Source organism: Theropithecus gelada, chromosome 11, assembly GCF_003255815.1.
Source record: "Theropithecus gelada isolate Dixy chromosome 11, Tgel_1.0, whole genome shotgun sequence".
Lineage (NCBI taxonomy): Eukaryota > Metazoa > Chordata > Mammalia > Primates > Cercopithecidae > Theropithecus > Theropithecus gelada.
The window spans coordinates 65,502,611-65,521,011 of NC_037679.1; the positions used below are offsets into that span (position 1 = coordinate 65,502,611).

General features: G+C 38.7%; 1 protein-coding gene across 2 annotated transcripts in view; it reads left to right on the forward strand.

Moving 5' to 3' along the window:
• The window catches only part of POLR3B (RNA polymerase III subunit B), a 136,586-nt gene that overhangs the window by 55,039 nt on the left and 63,146 nt on the right, over positions 1–18,401 (forward strand). For both annotated transcript variants that reach the window (XM_025401163.1, XM_025401164.1), the window contains exons 13-16: positions 8,517–8,678; positions 11,612–11,812; positions 13,641–13,803; positions 15,041–15,194. In XM_025401163.1, the coding sequence (XP_025256948.1) occupies positions 8,517–8,678; positions 11,612–11,812; positions 13,641–13,803; positions 15,041–15,194 (680 nt within the window). The remainder of the gene's footprint in view (positions 1–8,516; positions 8,679–11,611; positions 11,813–13,640; positions 13,804–15,040; positions 15,195–18,401) is intronic.

Sequence of the window (18,401 nt, forward strand, 5' to 3'; positions counted from 1 at the left end):
CAGAACGTTTCCTCGTGTTTGAATCAAGGGGCTACAATAAATTCAGCTGGGATCCAAAAAAACTTTGTCATAATTTGAGACAAAAGTGTCTAAGTGTAAGGAACTAATTAAAATAGAGCTGAGCTTTTATTGTTTAGGTTAAGGGCATTCGATTCTGTTCAGGATGCTTATTCAAGCTCCTTTTGCCAGTTTCCACAGGAAGTTGCTGGAATGGGCTTCTTCATCCCCTCTCACCCCTCTGCACCTGCTTCCATTCCCATATTCTTTCTTTCCAAGAGTGAAACTGCTGGGTCTCACTGTAAGAAAGGATTAAGCTCTCAGAGGAGGAAGTTTTCTCTTTAGAACACTTCTGACATAGTAAATTCAAATTCAAGATCCAGTCTTTTCTATCTGAAAAGTTGGTCTTAGTAGAAAAGTGGAAGGACATGTCTTAACTTTAAAGAAGGAAAAGCATGAAATCCAATTCCACTTAGGAAATTCCTTCTTTGGCACTAGCTAGAGGAGAAGATTCATTTGCTTTGAATACCTTCTTCATTCTGAGTCAGAAAACTACCTATCAGAAACATGCAGGAATATAGTCAATATGGAATTTGGAAAATCTTGCTTAAACATATTTCACTGAACCTCAGAATTCTTTAAGAAATTAATTAGTATAAATATGCCCCCCATATTACTTTAATGTTTTGTTATTTAACTTAGATCACAAATATATTGGGCTTTTTTCTTCCACTGCAAAGAAAAAAGATGTGTACAAAGGGAAAAAACTAATCGAATTAATTTTATAGGGGTATTTAGTATTCATAATATCTGTTATATTATTGAAGAAGTCTGCCTGTTTTTTATTTGTAGTGAGCCAGCTATTTAGTTTTGCTTTTTTATTTTTTATGAACTTGATATAACTGGCATTCTGGTTATGTTACTCTGTTACATGCTATCTAAAAACAGTGGCTTAAAACAACCATTTTATTATACATACCTCACAGTTTTGTGGGTCAAGAACTCAGGCGGGACTTGGCTATTTGATTCTTCTGTTTCACATGGTGTTGATGGAGGTTGGTTGGTTGGTGTTCTGCTAGAGGATGGTAGGAAGGGCTGGAAAGCTAGGCTCAGGTCTTTCCAGAGTTGTCACATTCGGTGGCTCAGGAATCCAAGAGTAAATGTTTCCTGTAGACAAGAAACTGTGTGACCTTAATGACCTAGACTGAAAGTCACAACATCACTTATGTTTATTCTATTGGTCAAATAGTCCCCACCCAGATGTGGGGCAGTGGGGCGCAGGGGAGGGGTGGGCATGGGCCATACTGCTCAATGTTTAGTTCAGGGATCAGCCAGAGATTTGGGCAAACTTTATATACATAATTTGGAGTTTTCTTCCTTGCGTTCTCTCCTTTATGGAATTCCCCTTCACCTTCCAGCTACTCAAATCCAGTAGTTCAGATCTTTTTCTTCTGTTTCTCCAGTCCAGTAAGACCACTGGTCTTTCTCTGAGTTTCAGCTTCCCGATGTGGCTTGGACTCTTTTTATTAATGTGGCCTACCCTTAGGTGAAAAGCCTTAAAAATGAGACATGTACTCAGTGCCATTCACTCTCAGTGTCCTGCTTTTCAACACTCCCGAGTGCCTTCAAAAAGTTTTTAAATGTTTTGTCCAGAATTTATAATTATTATCTGCAGATGAATCCATCTGATAGGACCTACTCTACCAATTCGGGAAACACAGCCACCTAGTCTGTTTTCATGAGTCACTGTTCCATCCCATTGATTTGGCTTCCATAATCTCACGGTTTTAAAATATCACTGTGGTTTAATAGCATTTATAGGTAATTTTTAACATAAAAATTAAAATGTTACATTTATATGTTGTGAAGGGTACAAATAAAATGAACACCCTCAAAGCCACTACTCAACAACTAGACTATTACCAATACCGTTTCATTTACCTATGTACCCCCTACTCTGTTCTTCACTTTCCCCTACTGTCCTGAACTTTTGCATTTTTTAATTTATTGATTTATTATATCATTTACATTTTTAATTTTAAAGTTTTAAAATTATTTATTACAGTATAAGCTTTGCTTACTTTTGAGCTTTATAGAAATAGATCCGTACCATATAATTTCTCTGCAATTTTTTTCTTCTTTCAACATTAACATGTATCTATATTGTTGCATGTCACTGTAGTTCATTTTCATTTCTGTTTTCCATTGTGTCAAGATGTGATACAGTATGGTGAATACCACTTTATTCATTCTACTGATCAAGGACTTTGTATTGTTTCTCCCCATTTGACATTTTTTAAAAAAAAAAGCAAAAAAAAAAAAAAAACCACAGCAGCACTGGCATTCTTATTTTTATCTCCTGGTTTCCATATGCAAGAGTTTCTCTAAGGAGGATTACCTAGTCATGGAGTCAGAGTCAAGTTAAATTTTTACCTGAACTGGAGAATGCCAAACTGGTTTCCCAGGTATTTCTAACATTACATTGTATATGAATTTCTGATGATCTCCATCCTATGACTTAGTATCAAAAACTTTTAAGTTTTTGTCTAATAGGTGCAAAGTGGCTTCTCCTTGTGGTCTTAATTTGCATTTTCTACATTATTAATGAGGTTGAGCCCCTTTTCATGTACTTATTGATTATTCTTGTTTTCTTTGAAATGTCTTTTGGGTTTTTCCCATTTTTGTTATTGATTTCATGGAGATTTTTGTGTATTTTGCATCCTAATTTTTTGTTATATGTGTTGCAAATATCCTCTTCCAGTCTACATTCTTTTTTAAATAACTATATATATATATATACACACACACACACACACACACACTTTTTTTTTTTTTTTTTTTGGAGACAGAGTCTGGCTCTGTTACCCAGGCTGGAGTGCAGTGGTGTGATCTCTGCTCACTGCAACCTCCACCTCCTGGGTTCAGGCAATCCTCCTGCCTCAGCCTCCCAGGTAGCTGGGATTACAGGCGTGTACTGCCACACCCAGCTAATTTTTGTGTTTTTAGTAGAGATGGGGTTTTGCCATGTTGGCCAGGCTGGTCTCGAACTCCTGACCTCAAGTGATCCACCTGTCTCAGCCTCCCAAAGTGCTAGGATTACAAGCATGAGCCACAGCACCCAGCCAACTTTATAGTATTTTAAAATGCTACTAATTTGTGCTTTTAGTTGCAGTCATTTGTTAGCTATCTTACTTTTAATAGTGCTTGATATGGTTTGAATCTGTGTCCCCACCCAAATTTCATGTTGACATGTAATCCCCGATGCTGGAGGTGGAGCCTGGTGGGAGGTGATTGGATCATGGGGGTGGTTTTTAATGGTTTAGCACCATCCTTCTAGTGCCATTCTCTTAATAGAATTCTCATGAGATCTGGTTGCTTAAAATGTGCAGCAGACCAACATGGCACAAATATACATATGTAACAAACCTGCACATTATGCACATGTACCCTACAACTTAAAGTATAATAATAATAAATAAATTTAAAAAAAAAATGTGTAGCATCGCCCCCTTCTCCCTCTTCTTCCTGCTCTGACCATATAAGACATACTTGCTTCCCCTTTGCCTTCTGCCATAATTGTAAGTTTCCTGAGGCCTCCCCAGAAACTGAGCAGATGGCAGCATCATGCTTCCTATACAGCCTGCTAAACCATGAACCAATTAAACCTCTTTTCTTTATAAAGTACACAGTCTCAGTTGTTTCTTTATAGCAAGGCAAGAACAGACTAATACAGTGCTCTTTATTTTTTAAGCTTGTGTGTTTAGTATTTGTTCTTTTGTTCATCTGTAATGAAGTAAGGAATCCAATTTCATTTGTTTTCCAAATGGATAACTGGTTATCCCAGCTCCATTTATTGTATAGTCTTTCATTTCCTCACTGATCCAAAATGCATCTCTATCATATAACAAGTTTTATTATATGTGCAGATCTTTTCTGGACTCTTTGATCTATCCATTGGTCAGGTTGTCTATGTACTCATTAGTACCTTCAGCTTTTTTAGGAATGTCTTGGCTATTTCAGGGTCTTAGCTTTTCCATATAAATTTTAGAGTTATTTTGTCAATTTTCATCAAAATAAATCTTCTAGGGATTCTAATTGGCGTTGTATTGGAACTGTAGATCAATTTGGAGAAGATTTGTAATCTTAAAATATGTAGACTTTTTAATCCATGAATATTTTCCTTTCATTATTTTGGTTTTCTTTGATGTTTTTCAATAAAGATTTATAATTTTATTCATGAAGGTCTTGCACCTCTTTCAGATTTATTTCTAAGTTTTTAAGGGTTTTTGGTTAACATTTTAAATAAAAATATTAATAACATTTTCCAAAATACACAAAAATAGAATAGTAAAATTAACTCCTATATATCCATCACAGACCTTCAACTGTTATCAGTGGAAGGCAATGTTGTTTCATCTATACCCTTCTCAATTCTTTCCCCTCCCCTTATTCCCCAAATTGTGTTGTTTAAACAAATTGTAGCCATCAAATCATTTCATTATCTCAGCTGTCAAATAACATTCTGTAAATACTTAAAAATATGTCTCTAAAAGACATGACTAAAATTTTTCACACCTTAAAATTTTTCATATGTTTTCACACGTTAAAATTTTTTAGATAGATGGATAGATAAGATAGGAAGGAATTGATTATGGGAATTGGCACTTGTGATTATGGAGACAGAGAAGTCCCACAATGTGCTGTCTGCAATCTGGAGAACCAGAGAAGCTAGTGGTATAGTTTAGTCAAAGTCCAAGGGCCTGAGAACCAGGGAGGTGATGGTGTTTACTCCCAGACTGAGGCTGAACGACTGAGAACCTAGAGTTCTGATGTCCAAGGCCAGGAGAAGATGGGTGTCTCAGCTCCAGAAGAGATAATAAATTTGCCTTTCTTCTGATTTTTTTGTTCTATGTCCTCAACAGTTTGGATGATGCCCACTCACATTGGTTGAGGGCAGATCTTCCTTACTCAGCCCACTGATTGAAATGTCAATCTCTTCCAGAAACACCCCCAGAGATACACCCAGAAATAATGCTTTACCAACCTTCTGGGCATTCCTTAACCCAGTCAAGTCGACACCTAAAATTAACTATCACGTATCTTTATGGTGTTTTTTTTTTTTTGAGACGGAGTCTTACTCTGTCGCCCAGGCTGGAGTGCAGTGGTACAACCTCAGCTCATTGCAACCTCCGCCTCCCGGGTTCAAGTGATTCTCCTACCTCGGCCTCCTGAGTAACTGGAATTATAGGCACCCACCACCACACCCGGCTAATTTTTGTATTTTTAGTAGAGATGGGGTTTCGCCATGTTGGTGAGGCTGGTCTCAAAGCCCTGACCTCATAATCTGCCCACCTTGGCCTCCCAAAGTGCTGGGATTACAGATGTGAGCCACCGTGCCCAGCCCTCATGGTGTCTTTTAACATATATATATATATATATATGTATTTATTTATTTATTTATTTATTTATTTCCTCTCCCTCCTAAATTTCTTATAAACCAGAAGTTAAATCTAGAGGATAAATGGTGTTCCGATTTTGGTTTGGTTTGGTTTGGGACTAGAACACTTCATGGGTGGTGGGGGTATATCCTATCCTGTAATGTCTGATTTTATACACTTTTTGTGCCATTGAAATTGATCATTGGATTTAGGTGTTTGGGTCCCTGATTCATCCATTAAGTTCCCCATCAACTTTTCTCCTGATAGTTTTATTTAGCATCTGATGATGATCATTTCCTTTATTCATTATCTCGTTAGGGCATGCAAAATAATGATATTCTAACATTTTCATCCTGGTCCATTTATTAGCTGGAATTTTTTAATACAGAGTACTTTCATTGTCATCCCTTTCGTTACCCTGAAACGTAATTTACGTGGGAAAGGCAGGGTAAATGCTTGCTACATTTTTTTTTAAGCCTGTTTGCAGAATAATGATTTAGTTCTCTAATTTCCTCCAGAAGTGAATAGTGAAGGTTTTTTTTTTTTTTCTGAGTATTATTATAAACTTAGGAATTTTAACATTTGTACTTAAGTTTTAGAATTAGCTTCTCCATTTTCACAAATAATAAAAGCCTGCAAGCTTTTTCATTGAGATTGCATTTGAATTTGTAGTTCAGTCTGGGGAGAACTGTTATCTAAATAATATTTAGCTTTCCAATCCATGAACTTATCATCTCACCTATTGAAGTTTTCTTTAATTTCTTTCAGTAATTTTTAGTTGCTTTGTGTTTATTGGCCTTGTATCTTGCAAACTTGCTAAACACATGTAGTATTTCTGTTAAGGCTTTTTCTTAGATTCTTTTGGATTTTCTATGTGGATAAACATATTATCTGCAAGTAAAGACAGTTTTATTGCTTCTTTTCCAATATTTATATCTTTTATTTCTTTATTTTGTCCTATGGAACTGAATGGCACCTCCAATACAATGTTGAATAGGAGTGATGAGAATGGGCAATCTTTTCTTTTTCCCCCCTTTTCTAAAGGAAAGCTTTCAGTTTCCTGCCCCTTCCCTGCAGATCTGGCCCCTGCTGTGTATCAGTGCAGGATCTTTGCCCAACCAGGTTTCCTGTTCCTCCCCTAGGGAAAGATGCTTCTCCCTTCTCTTCCCTCTGGCATTGCACCTTTTCCTGAAATCAGAGGGTTTACTGGACCTCTTCCGGGGGAGACTGTTGTTGCTAGTTACTGTAGGTGCAGAGCTTGTTGGGAGAGCACGGGTGATTAGGGACAGATAGCTTTTGCTTCTATCCCTCTCTGAGAGGAGGTTTTTTTTGCCTCCCGGGACTTTGCTAGGCAGGAGGGTGTCCTGCCCCCTTCCCAGGGACTTAGGTGTTGCTTCCTATGCAAGAAAGCTCAGGGAAGTAGGTAGGTAGGGTTTTATTGCCTGTGTTCCAGCAAAGGGATCTTTCTCAGGTCTTCTGCCTCGCTGCAGCCTTTCATGAGCACTCCACAGAAAGGAACTCGTGAGTGGGTGTGGACACTTCTCGTGCCTGGGCTTCAGAAGAACTCTGAACTTGTGTGGCAGTCCACATTTGGCCTTTAAGAAGTCCTTAAAATTTTAGCTGATTCTTCTATTACACTATTTGCATCCTAATCTTTAAAGTATAACCACCTAATTGTACCTTCCTAAACAATATAATGTAGTTGTGCTGGGTTTTGAACCTTATATAAATGGAATCGTGCCATATGTATATTGTTTTGTGTCTGGTTTCTTTTGCTGAGTATTTGTTTTTAATACTCAGCCATGATTTTGTGGTTAGTGATTTTTTGTTCATTTTCATTGTTTTATAGTGTTTCATTATATGAGTATACCACAGTTTGTCTACGTATTATCTGTATGGTTTCCAGATTTTTGCTGCTACAAATAGCTGGTATAAGTATCTTGAGTGCCCTCCCCCTGCCAGCAGCACTGGCATCTCCTGGGAGCTGATCAGACATTCATATTCGTGGGCACTACCTTAGACCTACTGAGCTGGAAACTATAAGGGTAGGGCCTGCAATTTGTGTGTATGTGTGTTTTTTTTTTTTTTTTTTTTTGAGGTGGAGTCTCACTTTGTTATCCAGGCTGGAGTGCACTAGCGCGATCTCAGCTCACTGCAACCTCTACCTCCCAGGTTCACGCCATTCTCCTGCCTCAGCTTCCCGAGTAGCTGGGACTACAGGCGCCTGCCACCGCACCTGGCTAAAATTTTGTATTTTTAGTAGAGATAGAGTTTCACCATGGTCTCGATCTCCTGACCTCTGCCTCCTGGGTTCAAGCAGTTCTCTGCCTCAGCTTCCCAAATAGCTGGGATTATAGGTGCCCACCACCAGGCCTGGCTAATTTTTGTATTTTTAGTAGAGACAGGGTTTCACCATCTTGGCCAGGCTGGTCTTGAACTCGTGACCTCGTGATCAACTCACCTACCTCCCAAAGTGATGGGATTACAGGCATGAGCCACCGTACCCAGCTGCAATTTGTGTTTTAACAATCCCTCAGAGTGATTACTGTACATGCTAAAGTTTGAGAACCACTTCTATAGCAGGTATACCTAGGAGAGGAACTGTTGGGCATAGGGATGGGTAGATAATGGCAAACTGTTTCCTAAGTGATTGTACCAATTTACACCTTTACCAATGATACAGGAAACATCTTGGGCATCTTCAGAGTTTTTAATAGTAATTCTTCTCCCTCTGCATCCTTTTTGGTTTTAATGCGTAACTTTATCTGTAAAATTAAAAATTAGGTCATTGGTCAATGAAATCTGAAAGTCTAGAAGTGACTGGTCTAAAGGAAATGTCTTTGAATGCAGTGAGTATGTCATCATCTTTGCTCTCATTTAAATGCCTAGCACAGTGTTAAGCACATAGAAAATTATGTACATATCTGGCAAACTGAATTTGAAAATACCAATTTTTTTTCTGTTTTAAGCAGTTCCTCCATCTTATTTTTTAAAAATCTTAAGACCCAGAGTTTATTAAAATAATCTAGCAGTGCTTTTTGAAAAATCACCATATACCTTTTTTTCTTTTTTTTTTTTTAGCTTTTATCTCTTCTTTTTGAAGACTTGTTCAAAAAATTTAATTCTGAAATGAAAAAGATTGCCGACCAGGTGATTCCTAAGCAAAGAGCAGCCCAGTTTGATGTTGTCAAACACATGCGCCAAGACCAGATCACCAATGGCATGGTGAACGCTATTTCTACTGTAAGTCGTCAGTCACTCTTTTAGGGTCTTGTAATTTAGTTGTAAATCTATTTGGTAGAAGAAAAACTTAAAGCACTTTGAGAATCCAGGTGAAATATAGAAAGGAATGTTTACAAAGCACAAATTTCTACTTTGAAAGGAAGTCTGAAGTGTTTATTACTATAACTTTCCTGCCAAATTATAGTTCCTGTTATATGAGGCAATAAGAAAATAGATACTCTTACACAGAGGAAAAATCTTCATTTAACTGTTAATAACCATGCTTTTAAAGAATACTTTCCCCCATTTTCTTCTGTAGTAAAATTGACACATTTCAGGCAGGTTTATTAATTATCAACCTTTTGTTCAAAATAATACAAAATGTTTCATTTCACAGGAGGTTTATATTCTTCGAAGACCTGTCAGCTGTTCCTCACATAAGCAATGAGTTCTGTGCTGGATGAATTCAGTTCTCGGCAGCAGCTGTGTAGTCAGGGTCTCGGGCTATTCAGAAAAGGTTATCAGATGGGTTTTTGCTTCCTTTCTTAAAGCGTAACAACTATAGGTCTATCTGATGAAGTCTGGTTCATGTTTTGCATGCCAGACATAAAATTAGTTTTATGGATGACATTTTGCCCCAACAAAGCATAGTATAATCTACCATGTTGATTCCCTTAATGATGAAAGAGTGCAGACTTGCTTCAATACTTGACTTTAGAACTTTATAGTGGGTCTGTGTGAGTGGCCCATACAATGACAGCTACATCTAAATTTGAGGTGAACCAGGCCTTTGTCCCTATTTAGGCACATAAACTCTAGTGGCCCAAACTTGTCTGAGGTGGATCCCTGAGTATTTGAAGAGAATCCTCCAAAGAGTGCTTGAACACGCTTCTGTTAGAATTACTTTTCCTTGCTTGCTCGCCCATGATTTTCAGGTCAAAAGAGCTATTTTGAGTACTTCTTTTACCCCTAAAGGAAACCGCTTTACCTCCCTGATAGAACTGCTTATTACAAAAATCAGTAGCAGGCCTAGTTACAGGTGTGCCCCACTCTAGACAACAGAAAAAGATCAACCTTTAAAATTCTTAGTGTTGCTATTAGCAGAATGCTTTTACCAAATACATTTTTCTCAAAGGAGCATTTTTAGCCCTCTTGTCTGTTTCTCGTCTCTCCCTTTTGTAATACTCCTACAGAATACAAGAACAAATTCTCTTGCTGAACATCTTGGCTTCACTCCCATCTACTTGCTACTTGCCAACAGCTGCTGCCTATTTTAGCTGTGTGCTGAATACTTATTTACCTTATTTACTCTTACTCTGTGGGCATAAGTCAGTTTACTAGATTCATTCTGCCTCCAAGGATAAAAGGAGTTAATGAAATAAGTGATAATATGAGAGGTTAATTTGTGGGATATATATAGTTGCTCTATTTCTTTGCCTTTTAATAGGGTTTCTTAGAGTTTAGCTCTTTCCCACGTTTCAGAAACTCAAGGTTCCAAAGTGATCGATCTTCACTATAATAGTGAGCAAACTGTACTTTGTGAGGGAGCTCCCCCAAAGTTACATATTTTAATGCAAACAGATCACCTAATCTTTTCCTGAAACCCTAGCAGATTTTCTGCTACAAGGGTTTTTAACCTGGGATCCACAAGAGTCCAAAAATGAATGTAAAATTTTTATTCTTGTTTCTATGTGCATTTTTCTCAAGAGAACATTCCTAGCTTTTACTGGGTCCTCTGAGGAGGAATGAAGAACCACGGCAGGTGCAGTTTTTCTCTTTAGAATTAGAAAACTTGAGTCAACAATTTTGTTCACATCTTATTGTCTGCTTTGCTTTTTTTTAATTTTTATTTTTGAGACAGCATCTTACTCCCAGGCTGGAGTACAGTGGTGTGATCTCAGCTCCCTGCAGCCCCTGCCTTTTGGGCTCAAGTGATCTTCCCACGCCAGCCTCCCAAGTAGCTGGAAATACAGATGTGCACCACCACACCCAGCTAGTTTTTGTATTCTTAGTAGAGATGAGGTTTTGCCACATTAGCAGGCTGGTCTTGAACTCCTGACCTCAAGTGATCCACCCACCTCGGCCTCCCAAAGTGCTGGAATTATGGGTGTGAGCCACCACGCCCAGCCTGCTTTGCTTTTTGGATGAATATTGTTTTCTACTGTTAATTCATGTTACCATGAATTTAAATTTCAAAAATTTCTAATCTTAATCTTTAAATTATTCTTGAGAATATTTTTAATGTATACAATTAATACAACTACAAAATAATACAACATATTTAATGCATAAGAAGATAAAGTAAATTTAATGTTCAAGATTTAGTTGATATGAATCTATTTTAATAATGACACAGTGGCCACAGAGAATATATGTTTCTTAATATGAATATATATACTATTTTTAGATTCCTTAAAACTTAATTAAGAAGCCTTCAGTTTGTTCATTATCCTAAGTAAATGATACCTGAGTTATTTTTCTGTTGCTACATTTTCCTGTTCTTAAGACTAACTTTGGAAAACATCCAAATAGCACATTCCAACATGAAATGATCTCTTTGAGCTTCAAACTAGTTTTCCCTTAAATGTGTATAGATATTGCTGGTGTTTTATCAGTTAGCTTATGATTTCCCATGGAAATCTGTGGTTGAACTGGCTCTTCATTATAGAATTAGTTGCTGAGAAGGTGACGGCTCTGATGTGGTAAGTTTATGCATCGAACAATTCTGAGATGGTTGCTAGACACAGTAATGTTCATTATCTTCCTAGAAAACCCCAGCAAGTGACTTGACTAAACTTTCATTTTAATTGTGACACTTTGATTTCTGAATATGTGTCATGGTTCTAATTTCGTAAGCATGAAGATCTTGCCATGAACTTCTTGGAGTGACTGCACAGTATCAGACAACATAGGATTGGGTTAGGAATAGCCTTACGTCTTTCATCTCCCTACAGGGAAATTGGTCTCTAAAGAGATTTAAAATGGACCGCCAGGGTGTAACCCAAGTGCTGTCTCGCTTGTCATATATATCCGCACTGGGCATGATGACAAGAATCTCTTCCCAGTTTGAAAAAACAAGAAAAGTGAGTGGTCCTCGCTCCCTCCAGCCATCTCAGTGGGGAATGCTTTGTCCTTCGGACACTCCTGAAGGAGAGGTAAGGAATCTGAGGAGTCTTGATGCTGTGTCAGAGGCAATACCTATGTCTGTGCATGGGGTGGGGTGGGGGGTTCTGCTTCTGTTCCCATCTCCAGGCCATATCCTTTCTTTTGTCCATCATTTATCTGGCAAAGAAATATTGACATGCTTGGGAGACTACATTTGTATGATTCCAAAACTAGGACCTGCAGAAGCATTTGATTCTGTGTGTTAGCTAAAAGTAATACAGTCCATGTTTCTCTTGCTTATTTTAGTTTATCCCAAAATCAAATCATGCACAGAGGGGATAAGACTGTGAAGGCAGATTGAAAGACCTACCCTCTCATGCTCATGAGGGGCTCTTTTTGAGCAGCTCCTTATTGTCCTTAGTTAGGGTCAGTCACAGCCAATTAGGAGTATACAGTCCATGACCTAATGCGGATTCTAACTCACTTGTATTGAAAAACAAGCAATTGCCTAAACACCAAGCCAGGGAGTTTACATTGTTTTGCTTCTGTAGCACCCGCTCCTCCCTGTGTCAGGGTCCTTTCTCCCTTGGGTTAACATTGTGAGTTTCACTTGATTCTATTCCTTCTAAATTGTAAAATTCTGGAGGAAGGAAGGTTCACTGTTGTATCTCAAGCTCCTAACATAGAGCCTTGGTTAGAGTAGAGGCCCCATGAATATATGCTGAATTAATAATTATGACAAGTAAAAGATGCAGGTTCCAAAGTGTAGGAATTTATCATTATTTGGAAGGGATGAAAATAGGAATCTGTATAGAGCTGCGATTTTTAGAAACTATTTATCTAATTTATCTGAAACCATATGGAAATTGACACTAAAATTATCCAGTTTGTCAAATTTTGTATAATTTATACAACTTTGAAACATTTCATTTCCCAGAGATTGCTTCAGCTAACCTAAAAAAAAAGTAGCTATTTTGTACAGTTACTGCAGCAGATGGTTTTAAGACTTGAAGATACAATCTTACAAGTCACCTGTCTTAAGTATTTTTTTTCTATTTACTATATTCTGTCCTTGTTGGTATTGTTGTTTTAGAGCTGTACTGGGTTGCATAGATGTTTAAAATATTTATTTTCTTTTCATTTTGAAATAATTTTAGATGTACAAAAAAGTGATGAAACTGGTACAAAGATTTTCCACAATCTTTCATCTAGATTCCCAACTGTGAACATCTATGTAACCATAGCACTGTTATCAACCTCATGACATTGAACAATACTATAATCTATGGATCTTATTCAAATTTTGCCAGTTGTCCCACTGTTGTCTTTTTTCTGTTCCAGAATCACACATTATTTTTAGTTGTCATGTCTCCTTGTCTCTTTTAATCTGAAAGAGTTTTTCAGTCTTTATTTACCTTTAGTGACCAAGAAACTTAAGGGTACTGACCAGTTATTTTATACAGTCTCTCATTTCAGGCCAGAAATTTTATATTTTTATGTAGCTGCATTTATTAATGTTTTCCTTTACTTATAAAGGAAAATTACTGTAATGTTTCGTTGTCTGGGAGTAATTGTTAATGTAGTCAATTTTGTTGGGCATTTATGATGCCGTCAACATTTACAATTACAAATAGTACTGTGCTGAGCACTTCTGTAGCTAAATCTATTTTATATCCTTGCTTGTTATGAAGATAAATTCCTCTGGATTAAGGGATATATATATATTCTAAAGACATTTGTGTGAATCACCACAGTATCCCCTACAAAGTGGTACTGCTTTGCATTGCCGCCAGCAAAGTAGTGAGCTATTTTCAGATGCAGACTGTACTTTGTATTACTAATGTTCATTCTTAGAAATGACTGTCTTTTGTTTTTTAGGCATGTGGTTTGGTTAAAAACTTGGCCCTTATGACACACATCACAACTGATATGGAAGATGGACCCATTGTTAAATTAGCCAGTAACTTGGGAGTAGAAGATGTGAATTTATTATGTGGGGAAGAGCTCTCTTACCCAAATGTGTTTCTTGTGTTTCTTAATGGTGGGTATATTATGGAGACATCTTGGCCCTAGATAGTCTATGAAGAGGGGGAGGGAATCCATTATTATCCTGGTATGTAAAGCACAAATAGACTTTAATTCTGGGCCCAGGTTGACCTTCACTTAAAGGTAGAAAATACAGTGATAACAGAAATAGTTACTTTGTTGGCTGGGTTATCCAAGGTTCTGAGAGGATATAGCTATCGGAGCTAAAGGGTAACATTGCGGAAAGTGGCTGCTGTCTGCCCTTTTGCAGTTGCTGACATATCCATAGTGGAATAAGGTTCAACATGGTACCTTTAAGTACAAGTTAAATATTGGAGTCATTCTGCAAAAATTATCATATCAGCTGTTATAATGAATTGACTTTGTCTAGCCGTCTGATAATCAGTATGTCAGCAGCCTGTGGTAAGAGGATCCCTCTCCTCTGGCTCACACTCCAGTTACTTCTTTCATATACCTCTTCCTACCTCCCTCAAAGTCTTCCAGAGACTCAGCAGGAAGTGTGCTCTCTTCTTTCTGCTTTTGATTTATTGCTGTGTGTGCCTGTCCTCTCACTAGTATGCTCCATGAGCTTATCCCTTATCACTTGTCTTTCCTCTCTTCCACTCCCCCTTCTGCTCATTCTAGGAGGCATTAACTCTTTTCTATATGGGCTGGTGAGGAAGGGGTCAGAGCCTCAGCAGGGCTGTTAACTGACTGCCTCATTCATTACATCCCAGAGGCTAACATTGAGTGAGCTTTTACTCTGCACTTTAACCAGTGCCTCTTTGAATCCTCCCGCTAACCTTGGGAAGCAAAGTTCGTTTTCCCCATTTCACAGATGATGATTACAACAAGAAGCAGTTTAATAGTAGCAGTTAGTAGGTGCTAAGCAGAATTCTCAGTACTTTAAATGATCAGGTCGTTTAATCTTTACTACCACCCTGTGGAAGTGGTGGAGCCAGTGTTCAAACCCAAGTTGTTTGGACCTGAGTTCATGCCCCAGCACTGTGCTGAAAGATGAGGAAAATGAAGCTGACTTTTCCAGTATTCCTCAGCCAGCATCTGGAAGGACTGGCCCTTAACCATTCTTCCTTTGTTGCTTCCATGCAACCTTGTGGACTGGCTGCAGGTGTTAATAACAGTATTTTCAAATAACTGCTTAGTGCTGCTTACTATTTTTATTGGTTGGATATATTAAATCAGGTTGGGTTTATTTTTTATTTCTGTCTTACCTATTCTTTCTTTTTGCCTAGGTAACATCTTGGGTGTCATTCGCGACCACAAAAAGCTGGTGAATACATTTCGACTCATGAGAAGAGCAGGATATATCAATGAATTTGTTTCCATCTCAACAAATCTTACAGATCGATGTGTCTATATTTCTTCTGATGGAGGAAGGCTATGCAGGTATATGTTACTAAAAAGAGTTTTTAAGAATCTCTTTATATTTATTCTTGAAAGAAATAGACTTGTTTTTATTTATGAAACTGTTTTAACCTCTTTCATTGTGAAGATAAATTTAATTCCATAAGCAAACACTTTATGAATATGCATATTAGGTACTGAGGATGCAGATTAATACGGGAGACAGAGTCTGCCCTCAGAGAGCTCAGTCTGCCGGGAAAGGCAGAAAAAATGACTAATAACAATCATCTGTGCTAGTAGTTAATGCTAGCCACTATTTGTCATTTTAATGGAGGCACTATATGTATAAGGCTTTAACTCCATTCAACCCTATGAGGTTGGATTATTCTTGTCGTTTAACAAATGAGGAAACTGAGGTTCAGTGAGGCTGAGTAACTTATTGAAAACTAAAGAGTGGTGGAGTCTGTTTTTTATTTCAAAGTCCTTAGGATTCGTTTGATGCATGATTTTGCCCACTATAGTCTGTTGCTACAAACTGAGCTTTAAAGGATGAGTAGGATTGTGTTAACTTGGAGGTAGGTGGGGAGGAGAAAGGCTGAAACAAGACAAGAATGAAAACATGGAGACATGAAGAAATAAAATAACACTAGACCCAATGGAAAAGTAGGTTCCTTTTATTCATTCAGTAAGTATTTATTAAGGGCCTGTTGTGCACAGGTACTATCTAGGAGCTGGAGGTACAAAGATGAATGTGACATAGTGTCTGGTTTGAGGGGATATGCAGAGACATCAGCTGAGGACATTGCCTTGTTTCACAAGCCTTTTCTAGCATTACCATAGTTATTCTGTGTATACCTCGGGTAGAGTTGAAGCACGAGGCAGTGAGCTAGCAGTAGCTGGAAGTCTGTCAGAGCTGGGAGAGTGACTGTCCAGCATCCATTCCTCCTTCATATGATACTACCTCATTTTCCTTTGAGGACTGCCCCTCCCCATTGGCAGGCTTCTTGGGATGGTCAGTCCAGTGCCCTCTTCTCTTCAGCCAGGGGTTGGGCATATGACCCAAATGAGGCCAGTCATACCCCCTCATCAGAGAATTTGAATCCCAGGTAAAATAAATCAAGGGAGGGAAGTAGTTGGACGTGATTCATTCTCCCAGTGCTGCATGCAAGAGACTGCCTGTTAACACCTCATTTTCTGGATCCTTGGAATTGCTCTAGTTCCTTTTCTTTCTGAGGCTGAGCATTTCAGCTTTTTTGTTGATTCTTATCCTTCCATTAACTTTTTTATTTTTTATTTTTTTGAGACAGAGTCTCAGTTTGTCACCCAGGCTGGAGTGCAGTGGTACAATATTGTCTCACTGCAACCTCCACCTTCCAGGTTCAAGCAATTCTTATGCCTCAGCTCCCCTCCCACCCTGCCCCCCCGAGTAGCTGGGATTACAGGCACACACCACCGCCTCTGGCTAATTTTTTGTGTTATTAGTAGAGATGGGGTTTCACTGTGTTGGCCAGGCTGGTCTCGAACTCCTGGCCTCAAGTGATCCACCAACGTCAGCCTCCCAAAGTGCTGGGATTACAGGTGTGATCCATTGCACCCAGCACCGGTAAATTCTTAATGCCTCCAGTAAACTTCATTTTTGCTTAAATTAGCCAGAATTGGTTTCTCTTCTTTGCAACCAAAGAATGGTTAGCTGATGATATACCTGTGTTTGAATCCTGACTTCCCACTTACTGAGTTGTGTGACTCTGAGTGTACTACTTCAGTCTCTCAGCCTTGGTTTCACTGGCTATAAAATGGAAACAATAATGCCTGCCTAAGATTGTCTTGAGAAGTAGCTGATATAAGGTGTGGTAAGTGCTCTGTAGAGTGCCAGGCACACATTAGGTGCTTATTTATAACTATTAATAGCATGGTCCAGTTAAGGGCAGGAATAACAGTGACAATTTCTAGGTTACTCTTTTTTAGGATTTCATTACATCCAACATAATATATATTCGAAAAGAAAACGGGCCAGGTGCGGTGGCTCAAGCCTGTAATCCCAGCACTTTGGGAGGCCGAGACGGGCGGATCACGAGGTCAGGAGATCGAGACCATCCTGGCTAACACGATGAAACCCCGTCTCTACTAAAAAATACAAAAAACTAGCCGGGCGAGTTGGCGGGTGCCTGTAGTCCCAGCTACTCGGGAGGCTGAGGCAGGAGAATGGCATAAACTCAGGAGGCGGAGCTTGCAGTGAGCTGAGATCCGGCCACTGCAGTCCAGCCTGGGTGGCAGAGCAACTCCCTCTCAAAAAAAAAAAAAAAAAAAAAAAAGAAAACTCTTTTATAGAAGCAACTTTATAATGGCATGACAGATCTAGCAGGAAAAAATAGTAGAATGTGTTGAGTTAACGTAAGGATAACTGAGGCAGCTAAATGTGATCCCCTCCCTCTCCTCCGCCGGTTTCTGTCGTCTCATCTGAGGCTTAACCTGAATCCACTGCAGCGCTCAAATGAGGCATTAGCGGGCTCTGCTTCCCTACCAAGAAGGAGCCAGAATTTCGAGGTACTGTGGATTTCCATGAAAAGCTCACCCAGTTCATTTTTCAACAACTTGTGTTCCGCTTTTGTAATTGTGCAGCTCCTCTTCTTAACTGTTTAAAAGTGCTCATTAGTCCTCAAATAGTTATTTGGACTTTAGGGTAGAGCGTACAAGTGTCTGGTGGTTACTTGCTCCTCTCTGTAAGAGCTGCTTATCCAAATAGCAACAGCCCTTGACGTTTCAGTGCCGCATGCCATCCTTTGTGTCGGGGTTTCCTCATGGTGGCAAAGCCCTCCGAGGCAAGTCCCCACTGACAGTTACAGGTTAATCTGCCAGAATGCCTTCTCCACCTTCCACCCATTACGTTGCTGAAAACCACAAAGTAAGAAAGCTTTATTCTCTGCCAACTTTTAGCCACTCTCTTTGGTCACTTGTAGCTTTAAGTATCTTGCTAACCTAGCTCAGTGATGTTTAGACTAAATCAAACTACTCTAAACATCTGGATATTCATCAGAACCTCATAACGCAATGCCACTTATTACCCTAGGTGACAGTGCTTCTTTGACTGTTAACTCTGTGAGTAGTATACAAAATATTTCCAATGTGAAATCAGGGGATGTTTTTAGATTGATACGTTACACCGTTCTTAAAAATATGACATTAAAGGTTTTGTTTCCTTTTCAGACTTTGAGTATCATTTTTGTGTTGCCTTTTTGTTCAAAACCAAAT